The sequence below is a fragment of the Anneissia japonica genome, unplaced genomic scaffold (assembly GCF_011630105.1).
Source record: "Anneissia japonica isolate Jap-2015-1 unplaced genomic scaffold, ASM1163010v1 scaffold287840_len1291095_cov163, whole genome shotgun sequence".
Taxonomy (NCBI): domain Eukaryota; kingdom Metazoa; phylum Echinodermata; class Crinoidea; order Comatulida; family Comatulidae; genus Anneissia; species Anneissia japonica.
In genome coordinates this window covers 1,238,716-1,253,854 of record NW_022728493.1, presented here as the reverse complement: position 1 = coordinate 1,253,854, position 15,139 = coordinate 1,238,716, and the positions used below count along the sequence as shown (strand labels likewise).

The 15,139-nt window shown below is 35.4% G+C and overlaps 1 protein-coding gene across 1 annotated transcript in view; it reads right to left on the bottom strand.

Moving 5' to 3' along the window:
* LOC117114132 (U5 small nuclear ribonucleoprotein 200 kDa helicase-like) overlaps positions 1-14,893 on the bottom strand; it is a 36,300-nt gene extending 21,407 nt beyond the window's left edge. The window contains exons 1-16 of the mRNA XM_033257683.1: positions 14,849-14,893; positions 11,138-11,301; positions 10,671-10,839; positions 9,910-10,102; positions 9,507-9,565; positions 8,891-8,986; positions 7,755-7,907; positions 6,719-6,818; positions 6,002-6,222; positions 4,717-4,890; positions 4,166-4,303; positions 3,605-3,760; positions 2,978-3,148; positions 2,648-2,706; positions 1,593-1,851; positions 1,162-1,311 (exon numbers count right to left, since the gene is read on the bottom strand). Of these exons, the coding sequence (XP_033113574.1) occupies positions 1,162-1,311; positions 1,593-1,851; positions 2,648-2,706; positions 2,978-3,148; positions 3,605-3,760; positions 4,166-4,303; positions 4,717-4,890; positions 6,002-6,222; positions 6,719-6,818; positions 7,755-7,907; positions 8,891-8,986; positions 9,507-9,565; positions 9,910-10,102; positions 10,671-10,839; positions 11,138-11,301; positions 14,849-14,893 (2,307 nt within the window). The remainder of the gene's footprint in view (positions 1-1,161; positions 1,312-1,592; positions 1,852-2,647; positions 2,707-2,977; positions 3,149-3,604; positions 3,761-4,165; positions 4,304-4,716; positions 4,891-6,001; positions 6,223-6,718; positions 6,819-7,754; positions 7,908-8,890; positions 8,987-9,506; positions 9,566-9,909; positions 10,103-10,670; positions 10,840-11,137; positions 11,302-14,848) is intronic.
* Positions 14,894-15,139: the final 246 nt, after the last annotated feature.

Sequence of the window (15,139 nt, the reverse complement as noted above, 5' to 3'; positions counted from 1 at the left end):
GAAAATCCAAAAAATGGGTAGGTCGGTAGCAAAGGTTGATTTTTTTCGCCAAAAATGTGTTTATGCCGAAAAAGTAGAAAACACACAAAAATACAACAGAGACCATTTTTAAATCTATATTTTAAAGCAAAACAATCGCATAACACTTTTGCATCACCCAATGTCCAGCAAGATAGTTTTATTACAACCTATTTAGCTCTTTAAAAAAAAAATACTTTGTTGTAGTCAAGAAAAAACAAAAATGCTGAGCCTAAATTTTGTACAATTTGGGTCAGTCGGGGCGTGGCCAACACAATAATTTGTTTTATTTGTCATAAACCAAGTTATGTTGGAAACTTAGCTAACATATAATATTCAATTAATTTTATATATCAAATATTACTAGATTATAAACATAGGCCAAATGTTGATATTGTATATTACATATTTTCTATTTTAATTAGTCTTGGGAGAGACAAATGAGGTTTATACTTTCTAAAAATAATGTATTTGCTGATTTATGAACTTGTTTTAATTAGCATTAGAAATGCATCAGTCATACCAATTTGAATGGCAAAATTTTTTCCAGCACAAATGTGAAAGGCATATATGGAGCTTGCCATGCCAAAGTCAGCGTCAGTGTCCAAACCATGAAAATTGACTTTTTAATATATTCATAAAAGCTTAAAAATTATAGGTCATCTACTTGAAATGACTTACTATTTGCTGAAGTTACGAGTAAAAGTATTACGGCTTCATCTCTGTACAAAAGTATACAATACTGCATGAGCGTGCAAGGTGTTGGACTTCCGATCGTGAGATCGGGAGTACGATCGGGAGTTTGAGAACCACGCTTGTCGCATTGCTTGTGTCCTTGGGCAGAGGCACTTTACTTACGTTTGGCTCTCTTCAGCCAGGAGTATAAATAAATACCTGGTAGGATGATGTGGCAGTGCAAGTATTAGATTAGGAATACTCCCCAGGGAGTGAAGAAGGTTACACCTTGTGCTGGTGTGATCATGGATCCGATGACCAGGGGTAATAATAACAACATTGCCAGAGCCTTGTATCTCTTGGCAAAAGGCATGGTATAAATCTCTACATTATTTACTGAGTTTAGCGACAGTGTGCTGGTTTTAGGATGACAAGCTTCATACGAATAGCAATCTAGGAAGCACTCACCTCTGCGTGGTCACTCTCAGCTCTCAACACCTCAGTGGAGGCTGAACCTTCACGAAGGAACTGACCTAGCGTGTCATGCTCTAAGCACATGTCACGTATGGCTCTGGCTGTCTTACCGGTCTCTTTACGCGAGTGTACAAACACAAGAACCTGTTGTACAAAAATAATTAAAAAAATAAATAGGGTTTACTCAACTCTCATGTCATTATATAACGTAATATTTAATGACAATAATTATAACAATAATCACATTCAGATAATTGGAAAATATTTTTTGTTAGTTTTTGTAGAAAACAAAGAACATAATTAAATTAATTATAATATAATGTAGCAGGAACTGTACAAAACAGGAAGAAAAAGGTACACAGAGGAAAGAGTGGGGAAAAAAGTGAGATGAATAACTTTTGTTTCTATTCGCACATCTAGTGTACCTGATTTTTGCCAGCATGATCCATCACTTTTTCGTAAACAATTTCATTCATTAGCTGGAAACGCTTCAGAGCTTTCTTTTCTGTGATACCAACATACTGCTGCTCAAGAGGCACCGGTCGGAAACTGTTGTCAAAGAAGAACAACCCCTTGTCGGGTTTGACACGCAAGAATGTCGCCACATCTTGATAGTTTGGTAGCGTGGCGCTGAGTCCAACCAATCGCACCTCCTCTTGTGACGTCTCAATGTTACGGATGGTTCTGAAATTTAATTAAAAGAAAATTATTCCAATTGCTTGTTTAGTACTCTTTAATAGGCTCTACTAACACTAAAGCCAGCCATGGGCACTTGCTGCCCCCTCTGCTCTCTGTGAGCACTTGATGACTCGACACTGTCTGCTGATATGTTGGTGTCAGTAGATGGTCATTAAAAATTAGTTGTTGCGCATTCACTGCCGCACAGTGTCCTCTATGGAATCAAGTGGGCCTACGACCATCAAGAGCAGTGTGCACCCAGCTTAACCAATCCAGTCGTCATTCTTAACTACAGGAATAGATCTTTTGGATGTTTAACTAAAGATTTGTCAAGTGAACTGAGTACAGGCCTCAAGATAAGGTACCTGAGGTCTGCTCTTTTGTTGCTTGGTTACTGTTCCTCCTTCTATTACACAATCAACCAATGAAATGATAGTTTGCAGTTTAATGTCAGGAGGATTTGGGCTGTAAAATTGTGCAATGTGTTTACTGAATTGTACAGTATAGAAAAAAGGCAATGACTGTTTCTGAAGAGTCGATCAAAAGTACATGTTACGTTTACGCTATTGTTTGGCGAGGCTTAGCAGAAAGACCCATTGGGAAATAGCATTAACTAAAATTGACAAGAAATCTAATTCAAGTTAGGTCTTTAAATTTCGGAACCAAAACCTATACCAACTATATATAGTAATGTAATGGCCAGACACTTTTGCACGTATTGTTCTCAGAAAACACAGTATAGATAAATGGTATACATAATTGCTGATAAATGGGATGGGAAGCTTAGGTATTGATTCTTTACCTTGCAATAACAGATTCCAATACAGGTCCTCGGTCATCATGCAACAGGTGGATCTCATCCTGTAAAGATATTAATATAATATTTCAATGTTGACTTTTGTGGGGTTTCTATTGTAAGTATTCAGTTATTACTTGGTACTAAATAAAGGAATAGAAAAAAAAAGAAAAAAAGATTGACTGCATTAGAAACTTTATAAATACGTAAATAAGCCATGATGGTGTAGACTTTACATTTTAGGTTATGATACAAACATATAATACTTCAGTTTTACTGTTTGTATTATTGGTTAAATATTTTAAACCAAAACTTATATTTGAAAACCCTACTTACAATAATGATAAGGCGGACTAGTTGAGTGTAAGTCTTCTCTCCTCCTTTCCGAGTAATAATGTCCCACTTCTCTGGTGTGCAAACAATGATTTGTGTGCCGTGAATCTGATCCTTGCTCAGTTGGTGGTCGCCTGTCAACTCGGACACGGTAATGCCATACGTACTGAGCCTCTGAAATAATACAATGGTTAACAGTTGAAAAAAGGTATCATGTACTGCAATGCATTATGGGATAAATCCACATGAGAGACCATGATATAAAAGATATCATGTTTTGCCCTGAACAGTATCCAGCTGTAAGAACCTACTAGACTAGGCATTAGATGGCTGAAGTTCAACCTCAGATTCCCCTATGCCTATGGAATTAATTATCTTCCTGTAATTCCAACATTACCTCCCATATGCTCCTTTATGATATGATCACCTCATGTTTATTTGTTATCTGTTATGTGTGAAAGATCATATTGAATAAAACAAATTAAATAAAAAATACCTCAACCACTATATATTATGTGTTTCCCAAAATAAAGGTAAACATTCTTGCCAGCCCAAATCATTTATGCTATTTGTATTGACAATTAATATATTACAAAAAACCTAATGAATATATTTCAAATTAATATATACCTTATTGAAGTTGCCAACCATCTCCTGTACAAGCGATCTCATTGGTGCAATGTAGATAATCTTGAAGGCATCTACGTTAATGGTACCATCCATGTTAATGTTTCTGCCAATCTCTCGAAGAATGGTCAGTAGGGCCACATTTGTTTTACCAGCTCCCTACAAAGTCAATATAATGAATATTTTATGTAAAATTATAAATATCAGCAGTGTTATTTTGTCTGTGAGTGAGATACCAGAAAACACAGATAACTTCAATCTAAAAACTCAATAGCTCATATCAAAAAAAGTCAATGTAATCAATATGAGCTTTCTCATTTTCATTAGACCTCAGAGATATGGGAGAATATATGTACAAACTAAAGATACATGTTAACCCACTATAGAAACTTTCAAGACAATTACTTACTTAATAAATGACAATAATAAATAATTTTAAAGGACTAACAATTAATGATATCAAAATAACATCAATAATATCCTAGATTAATTATGGTTTTACATTCGTAATTCATAATACAAATAAAATAGTTTAATGCATTAAACAATGATTACTACACATACCGTTGGGGCGCACAACAGAATATTCTCGTCACTCTCCATGGCCGTTTTGTAGAGTCGACTCTGGATTCGGTTCAAACTCTTAAAACCCTCAAACGCGGGCTGGGCATATTTTGGTAGACGTTCAATGGCAACCAAAGACTGAAATTTGGACAAGAAACATTCATTATTAAAGCCACATAGCAAAAGAATTAGGCAAAGGCATAAGTTAACTAGAGCATTCACTCCATAGATTGGATACCTCCACTCTGTGCCTGAAAAACGAACAATACAGAGGTATATGTATGATTGATTCCATTATTTTCTTTTATGCTCGAGTGTTAAAAAAAAAAGGAATTTCATTGACCTCCACTTTGTCCATACACCTTTTATTCTCAAAATTTATCCATCTCTTTCTTAGATTATTATTTACAATTCCACTAAATTTTATGATGATCCATTTCTTAGTTTTTGCATAATCTTGCTAACCGACAGACAGGGGTGAATACACAACGTCTGTGGGTGAGCTAATTATGTGAAATGATAATAATACAAATATACTTTAAAAAGCAAACCTCATTTTCTTCAAATGGCTTTGGTTTGAGTGCTGGTACGTGGACCTCCTCGTAGCCCTTGCGTTCTTTCCTGAAGGACCCGTCGGGCAAGTGGCAGCGCTTGTTAGCCATCATGTGTCCTCCTTGGGTAAATACCAGATCATCAATTTCTAATACCTGTTTAGGAACCATTGTCTGCAACAAATATAATGATGATGATTAATGACGATCATTGAACTGCAAAGATAAATCTGCCTACCAATTACTGGTCAACAGAAAATCAACAAAATTATCAATTAAACAAAATTCAAATTCATGATTTAATAGTTTAACAGTCAGTTAAAGCATCGAAGTCATGAATGATTTCAATTTCAATTTATGTCAATCACAAATGGCGGTGACAGGACTGAATTGCTTGTTATGTAATATTTTAAAATGTATACAAGTTAAGTACCAAAAGAAAAAGCCAATGAAAAGTTAAACATTGTGTTTCAATAAATGCATCTAAAATACTTATAAAATTGAAGTTGATACTAAATATGTTGGGGTTTTTTTTTTATCTATGATAATTTTATTCTTTTTACTTGAGTTTGGAAAGTTAAGTTTCTATTACAAATATTATCATATTATTATACATCTTCAATCAGTGAAGTTACAATATGTGGTAAAGACAAGCCAAACCAGCCACTCGTTGCAAAAATTTTGAGTTTTTATACAGGGTGAAAGATGAAAATGAGAGTTTTAAATTGGTAAAAGAATCATTTAAATCCGACACTTCCTTATGAAGTTACAGGAGTTTAAACATACACCTGTTTAATGAACAATATTTTAGAAATCAGCCTTCAAAGTTCATGATTTTGGGCTTTTCTCAGGCAGAACCATCACCAAATTGTTAAAAATTGTTGTTTTAACACTGAAAATGGGGAAAATAACAGCATGTCATAGTGTACAGATATATAAAGGTTAGTTTAGTGCAATAAAATAGATTAAAAAAATGTTGACATTCCAGCGTGTTTTGGCCATTATCTCTGAAACATGATTTGCGACAAGTGACTGGTTTGGCTTGTCTTTGCCGCACATCATTAGGCAGAATTAAGTTTGTTGAGGCATCAGGTTTTCCATTAGGACAATGAAGTGAATCCCAGTTTTACGCTCTTTAGTAAATGATGTTTTTAAACATCAATTTAGGTAGTTATTCAATTTTGGCACATGGAAATTACAAGGTGAAATATATAAAAGCAGAAAATAATGCCACACAGGGTTCACATCAAGGCTCAGCATCTTGAGTTCAGCATCTTGAACTCACCGATTCCTGATCAGTTTCCATGGCTTCTTCTATGTCAGCATCCACCTTTGATTTTCTGGCAGCCATTTTCCTTGCTCTTTCTTCCCTCACTAAATCTTCCTGGTCTGTTTCTGTCAATCGCTCCAGAATTATGGCAAGTTCAGGGGTCACTTTCATTTTCTCCTCAATTTTTGTCCGTTCCAAATCATTCTGAGCTTTGGCCAAAAGTGTGCAATAAAGAACTGCAATATATAAAAAAAAAAGAAATATACATATTAACATAATTTTTTTTAAATTCTTTTGAGACTACAACAAAAAAAATCCTTTAAGAGTGTTTTGTATGAGAAGTACATTCTTGATCAAATAATGGTCCATCATTATTCTAATCACATTATTGGTATTAGTTCACAGCAACAACTTTCTGAGTCTAGGATAACTCTCCAGCTTCTAAGAGCTGCTTCCATGTTGTAGACTGGATACCTCTGACTCCTTTAATATACAACATCTAATAAAAAACAATCTTAAGAAGACAACCATGCTTATAGACTAGCTGCCCAATCTCTTTGTGCTGTTTATTAATTTATCAATAAAAACCACTCCAAAATTTATTTTTAAGATCGTACTTAAGTATAAAGTTAAGTATATTTATCTTATATTTTTCTCAATATTGATGACAACAAATTTATTGGTTAAAAGTGCTCCACCACCGTCTGTAATACAAATTTTTTTTGTACTTACTCATCAGACGATGTTGCCGCAAAATTTTGATAAAGTGAAATTGCTCATGCCCAAGCAACATTACCAACTGGTTCTCACACTGGCCATCACTTACACCAGACTGCAAAAAAACAAAACAAACTCAGTTATTAAATAATTCAAGCTCTTTTAATATTGTTTTACATAATACAAAAAAAAAAAAAAAAAAAAAAAAAAAAAAAAAAAAAAAAAAAAAAAAAATGTGTGCAAATTGGAACTAAAAACAATTTTGGGTACATAATCACATTATTTTACAATATAAAATATAAAGTAAAAAATGCTATAATGCTCTAAAATGTTTCAACATTAATTTTTAATGTACTTTGACCGTAGCAATTCTGAAATGTTTAGGTCAAGTATGCTATCTTCAGTAGTATATCTACCTTCCTACTTATATTCACAAACATTAGGATTTGTCCTAAATTGCTATTAAATCAATGATATTGTCAAATAAATTGCAATAAAACTGTATCTTTGTAGAGGGTTCTACTTAAGCCTGGTTTGCAAAGAATCACTACACAGTCGCTATAGCATTTTTCATTGCAATCCTTGCACTGTGTAAGTAAAGTCCTCCATGATGACCTACCGTATGGGTCGATGAACAAGACATTACAAACTACAATGTAAATATACCATCTAGTATAGAACCAACTACAGATTTATAATTTTAAGATGTTTTCAACAGAAAATAAATACATTTAAAAATATCACAATTTTTTTTATTAATATGAAAAAGTTGAGCACAAGCTACCAGATTTATGTCTGTCAAACGCGACAGTCAATGAATGACTAGACTTTTTATAGTGCTGGCTTGATTCAAACATCTGATTAAACAATGATATTTATCATTGATTATTGGAAATTTGGTAATTTGGCAGATATAGAAATTGACAAGAACGTGTTATCATAACGAATACGCAGTATGTTCCTAAATACTTGTATCTTTCTGACGATCAAAAGAGAATGTAAATTTTCTTATAAAATTTACAAATGATTTCATTGATGTATGGGGTTTTACCTGTAAAATTGAGAGGACTTCATTAGATCGTTGCTGCGACACATTGGGGTCGTCGTAAAATTTGCTCAGTTCTTTCTGCAGCCAATAGGCACCGATATCCCTTGGGTGCAGTCCCTTTTCAGTCTTGGACAATAGGTCATCTCCACCACCTAACTGCAACACACACACACAAAAAAATTACCTTTTCATTTATTTACTTCATTTTATTATCAACATTACTATAAAAAAAAAATGGTATATAATTTTCTTTACATTTTTATTATCTAATCATGTGTAGGTGATTTCTGTCTAAGAAGACAATGTCTTCTGTCAATTTTGTTTTATTCCTGTTGTGCTGCTGTTCAGAGATGGCATTGTAAGCTAGTGACGAAAATACTGATGATGATGGTGTTGATGGTGATGACTCTGATGTTAGTGGTACTAATATAGGTGCTGATAGTAACAGCACAAAGTACTGATAAAGGTGTTGATGGTAGTAATGATATTAATAATAATAATAATAATAATAATGTATCTTTATATAGCTCAGACATCCATCTAACATAAGATGCTCAGGGCGCTTGAAATGTAGACAGGACTAGAAACTCGATCGAAGACTTTCTTCGCCCCTAAGGGTCCCTTCATGTCTGTGCTACCCGGTAACCCGGTACCAGCAACTCTCATCGTCCACCATGGGGCCTTTTGTTCCAGTACACCGGGGTATTCCCCTACTCGTCTCGAAGGATGTACTGGGTTCTTTATAGTGCACACGAGCCATTGTATACACTGGGCCTACTGTAGTCCTTATCCGAAAAGACTTGTTCTACCACCAGAACCATAGGCGAGCGTGCCGTGCGAACCAGCACCACTATTTTGGCTGTAGCTTGCGGCGACCCTGATAACCACTCGGACATTTGACTCGCACTCGCACTGATGGTAATAGTACTGAAAATGGTGCTAATGTTATGTACACTGATGTAATGATGTAATTACTGGTGTAATGGTGATAGTAGTGATGTAAGTAGTACTGATAATGGTTCTGATGTTAATAATACTAGTACTCTGACGGTAAAATTACTAACAATTGTCTAAACCCGAAAATCAGATAAACATTTGAATATAATACACTCAAGACCAACTTGATCATATTCACTTACACTTGTTTTGAGGGTGACATCAACGTGAGTGTCCTCAACATCCTCCTCTTCACTCTCGGAGCCTTCCTTCACTTCAACAAAAATAGAATCTCCTTCCTGTCAAAGACAAAATAATATTAATGAATATCAAATAAATGACATGGTAATCGCATAACTCATAATACAGCAACCTCCTTTTATGCTTTAAAAATATATTGTATTTCCCCTCCCAACCCTAACCTCAAAAGTGTAAAAAAAAAGATGCAATTCATAATATATATATATATTCTGTTTTATAACAAATTTTAAAATCCTGTTAATGATTAATTCCCAGTACAAATTCATCCCAGTTCAGTAGAAAGAACAAAGAGTGTTTTGTTTTACTAATAAATATAAACTACTTCTATTCATACAGCTATACATACATTTTAATATAGTGTATTTTCTTATATAAAATGCAATTTTCACTAGATTCTATTTTGATATTTTACCTTTGATAATATACTTGAGGTGGGATGTTCATAGAGGTGTTTGACACCTATTCATCCATAAGATTCATTTTATTTACTCTTTTGTATGTGTAATATTTTGTCTGTGAACTTTCTAGTGATAACAAAATATAAAAGTTGGTACTAACCTCATCATCTGATTCTTGAAACTGGACATTTATGCCAAGGGTATCATCAATATCTTCATCTGAATTAAATGAACACAACTTGAGTTATTAAAATTGTATTGAAAATGACATTGGTACTTGTAAACTAACAATAGATAATTAAATACAGATTTAAAATGTATTAATCTGTGCATAATTGTAATCTTTCTTTCCAAAGACGAAGACAATGATATAAATAATGTCAACAATAATAATAGCGTTGACTTAGGGTACAATTACAATTGGTGATAATGACAATAGGCCTAATGACAGTAGTACTTACTGTGCATATTTGTAATATCCAAAATTAATAAATAGTTATAAAATAATGATGATAAACAACCTCAAACTAATTTGAAATGTTTGCTAGGAAGGTGTGACTTACCTATTGGTTTTTGGTTTTTTTCTGTGGTGAAATCTGTGATTTTCTTGCCCAAGTTGACAAGCAGTGCAAACCTTTCTTCTGCCAAGCTTCCTAAGAGTCCCTCCAGTTCCCTCTTTTTGTCTTTCCCACGGGTTACTTCCGACTTCAGGGTAGCTAGTACCTCATCTGCAGCTCCACACAATATGTCGCGAGGCTTTATGGAAAGAGGTAACAAAGGTGAACACAATCATCATCATAAATTGTTATACTTTCTTTTGGTCACCCAACACTAATACAGAATACAGATACAACTTGTATCTTATGGGCTTTCTCTGATTTTCCACAATTAAACAAATATATAGAAAGTATTTAACAACCCCATTACATTATTGAACTGGTAGCAGTGATGGCGCCAGCAGGGAGGCAGTTCCCCCCCCCCCAACCCGCCGGCTAAACACGCCCGTACCCCTGTGGTCCGACGCCACAATTTTGTGGAACCAAAAATAATATTTTGGCAATCCAAATAACGATAATTTGATTGCCAATCCTTAATATTGTGGTCTAAAAGTGCAATTTGGGACATACAAAGCCATAAACACTCTCCCTGTGAACCAAACCATCATTTTTATTCCAGGAACCTGACTAACTGAAGTAAGGACATTTTGGACCCGGTCGGACATTTTGGATTCCATCGGACATTTAGGACCTCGTCGGACATTTTGGATTCTGTCAGCAAATTTCTGGATAGTAGCTGTGGTGGGCGTAGATAAAAATCAACATACCTGGTCTCCAATAGCAGCCTGAATGAAGCTAAGCAAGGCCTCATAAGTAACTTTAGTTGCCGGTGTTTTCGGTTTATAGAAGATGCCACCCAAGTCCTCAATGCCTTCAGACAATAAGGTTTGTCCTTTAAATTTCTCTATGTCATATTTTGAGTCCTCTTTCTTTTTTCTGAATGAAATAAAATGAAGAATAATAAATTTGGAAGTAAAAATCCTCAACTCACTCAATTATATATACATTTTATGGAATATTGGTTCAGAATTATTATTTTTTCTGTTTAAATATTACCATTTGTTCTGATATATCAATTGAATATTATTTCCACTGGTTCTGATACTAATTATAACTGCACTGACTTGTTCTATTGACCTCTGGTTGGCTTAAGCCCAGACACAAGCCCTGAGAAATCAAAATAAAAAAAAACACCACTAATCAAGGCTTATATTAAACACCGAATTGAACTTACTTCGCGCGTCTTTCTTCAGGCAAAGGAGGCTTAGCACGTTTAGCCTTGTCACCCATAGTTGTACCTAAAAGTTTCCCACTGAGGGACATAACTTCACCTGTCGGCTCATCTCTGCGCCGTTTCTCAAGAAGTCTCAAGTCAGCTTGAAGTACAAGATTAGAGTTCTAGTAGGAAAAAGAACCACAACTATAAATATAAAACTATACAATGCAAAAATATTTGAACTAGGCCTACGGTTAAATTAATACAATATAAACATTAAAGTCGTAGAAGATTATAATGAGTTGCATGACATAAATGTGAATGAGTTGAAATATAATTGACGGAAAAAAAGATATAAGACAACCTGGTTACAGTACAGTGTAAAATTCTTTGAAAGAGCCAGAAAATTGGGATTATTGAAATTCTATCTTGGGAATTTTAATTTTTGCCAGTGGTCTCACTGTTAGAAAGGGCTTCGGACCTACGGACCTGGCCTTTCCATGGTCCTGCAAAAACAATGTACAATAACAACAAACAAAAAGATACGGTTACCAGCACACTATAATATAAAATAGTTAACACTTTAGTGGAAAACTATCCCTCGTCGGACACCAACCCAGTACTTTTCAGTCAAAGTTTTGGGGCCAGGAATTACCATTGAACTTTAAACTACATCACTTAACTATACAATAATAGTAAAAACTATTCCTCGCCGGACACCAACCTGGTATTTATGATTCAAGGAATCGCAGCCAGGATTACAATTTTTATCTTACTGTAACTACAAAATTTAGAGCATCAGGGAATTCCAGCGGGATGGTAAAACTACTCCCCGCCGCACACTATCCCGGTATTTCTGAATCAAGGTTTCGGGGCTTATAAAATTAAATAACCCATGTGAATGTCAAATCCAGAAATCCTTTCAGTCTACAAGGACCATCATCCCTCTTTTCTGGGCTGGCTCAAAACACGCCAAACACCCATTGTTGAGGCCTCAACCTCCCACAGATATTTTTTTTCGTCTTGCTAATAGAGACTCGTCAATCTCTACAATCACCCCTGGTCCTCCAACTTGCTGTGGGTGATTTAGGAAGTAAGATACAGAGACATCCCTACAAAATTGATTCCCGTCCACGATTGTATGTTGGGAACCAATGTTCAGTTCATGCATTAAAAGTCCTGCGACAGTCCTCTGGGTCTACCACAATTCGTACTCCACAAGTGAGGGCGATGATCTTCCATAAGGCAATCTGTGAACTTTAAAAAAAACTCCCCTTCCGTATGCTTATGGTCTTTTTACAGTTAGGGGTGGGGCAGCGAAAAGTTCGACAATCGATGGATTAATTACATACTCCTTCTTGACAGATGACATTGCATCACATCACATTCATTCATAATTTGTAAGTCGGGACGATATTTAAAATTTATGTTCTTTTTTATATAAGCCAACCCCTCCCATTTCTTTTTCTGACTATTATTCCTACATTGAAGCACAATATTAAGCCTTAATGTTAAGAATTTTTAGTGTAAGTATTATTTGTAATAAATGTTTCAGAAACGCTAATTACATCATGAATAATTAAATGAGCTAATGCTAGTTTTAACTTGAAATTGTCTTTACCTAATTCAGGAATCTCAGAAGGTGTGAAATACCTTGTAGTAATCAAATTCCCACCACAAAAAATGCCTCGTACAATATATGAAGTTCATCATATTCATTACTGTTTGCAAGATGAACGACACGAGATGTAGTTGCGCACAGTCTTAAACTCCCTTGTATTTATATTAGGTTCATGCTATTCCTTACCATTGTGCGCAATTAAAACCAAAATGAATATAATAATGCACAGTGTTAAACTGCCTCGTGTTTCTTAATTTCATCCTACACTGGATATGGTAGCACAGTGTGCACAGCCTCGTATTTATTAAGGTTATCCTATTCCTTATCACTATGTGCGCAAATTGAACCACACAGGGTATAGTAGCGCACAGTGGTTAACTGCCCTGTATATTGATGATTTCATCCTATCAGGCCCGTACAGTACACAGGGTGAGGGGGTGTGCATGCCCACTTGTCGCACCCCGCAAATCAGCAAAGGTCCACATTTTCCGGGGTAGAAGACACACTCTCACACGTTCCAGAAATCCATCACCGAAACTTAAGTCTGAGATCTCCATTTCCGGCCATCTATAGGTGCCATAATCATAAATTTTCCTTTTCTCAACCCACATAGTGGGGCAGCGGCCGGCTGAGGTGGGTGGAACCAGGCCTTTATTTCTGTGTAAAGTCTCTCAATGGATACTTCCTCTATTTTGAATTCCTGAACCTGTTTTGAAGCGACATATTCGCTTCAAAACAACAACAAAGAGATTTATTGCTTTCACACTCTGTTCCCAATCAGATCAGTCGTCTACCCATCTCATCCACGACGTAAAACGCTTGTTAATATTCATATTCGCAATTTCCATTAATTCCATTTATTTATAATATACCAGTAACATTTACATATATGGTAAAGATTTAGCATTTTGAATGCCCATTATATTATAACATTTTTTTAAATGTGCCCTATATAAACCTACATCATTTCTTTTACATATAAATTTATTATGCTTTATTTTCCTTGTACTATACTTTTACATAGTATGTTGACTTTATGCAGTGAAAATCCGAGACACCACGTCGTTGAAAGTGACACCTTTCACATCTAGGATGCTTATGTCCAATTTGAAGGGATTTATTTTACTCTGACCTCGATTTATTTACAATTCTTCAAATTTAATCATTAAATAGATGTTTCCTTAACATAACAACGTTACTATAGACATTTATCGTTGGCCTATCAACATTTTTTATAGACTACAGAACATTGGAAAATAAAAACACTAAATAATGTTTGCTTTCAAAACCAGTGGGGGGGGGGGGGGAGGTTGTGGGGGAAAGCCAGCCAGGGCCCTCCCCCTAAATGGGTAAAAAAGAAAATTATATTGAAATTTTAGGTTTAATATTCAGTTCTCATTGCATCTTCAAAATCTATTAAAAGCTCAAAATATCAAGAACCTCTGAACGTGAGGGTGCTCTATTCACTAGACCCCAGACCCAGAATGGCTTTGTCCTTAGCTCCCCCACTGCCGCCTATTTTGGAGCACTTTCCACAAATTCGCACCCACCCAGTAACAATCCTACGTACGGGCCTGTATTCCTTATCACTGACTGTGCAGAGGTGGAATCAAAATGGATGTAGTGGCGAACAGTGTTAAACTCTTTGTATTAATGAAGTTCATCCTATTCTTTATCACTGTGCGCAATTAAAAAAACCAAACTGGGAATAGGCCTAGGCCTACAGTAGCATAGTAGCGCACAGTGTTAAAATGCCTCGTATTTATAAAGTTTATATTTGATAATAAATTATTATAGGGCCTAGTAGCTTTTGATTTTGGATGTAGTGTGCAAAAGTACATTAGCGCTGCCTAAGATACAGTAAGTTAGGCCTAGAGCCTAGGCCTATTTATACTAAGCCTGGAAGGCCTTAACATCAGCAGCCTGACTAGGCTAGGCCTAGCCTATGCAATGCAGCCTAGGGTAGGCCTAGGCCTAGGCAAAGGCCCAGGGGCAGGCTGGAGACAACAGAAATGAAATAATAAAAATTACCTACTGGTTTCATTTTTAGAAAATCAAAATTAAACAAATACGAATTATGAATCATAAACAAGACCTCCTTATCTTACCGCTTTGTACTCAAACTGCAAGGAACGGGCAGTAGCGTCAGCCATGATGCACGTTGTGTTACCGTATTTTTGTTGAAAAACGCTCCGACGACGACGACGCCGGTGATTAGCAATGCGCCACCAACGAAAATGATGGAAGATGTAAATGCAATGAATGATGTGTGAACGTACATCTGGAAATTTAGAAATGATTGAAAAAAATAAAGAACAACAAAAGACAAAGACAAAAAAAACAAAAAAAAAACAGTGGAGTAACAACAAGAACTACACAATGCACCGTATGTATATATA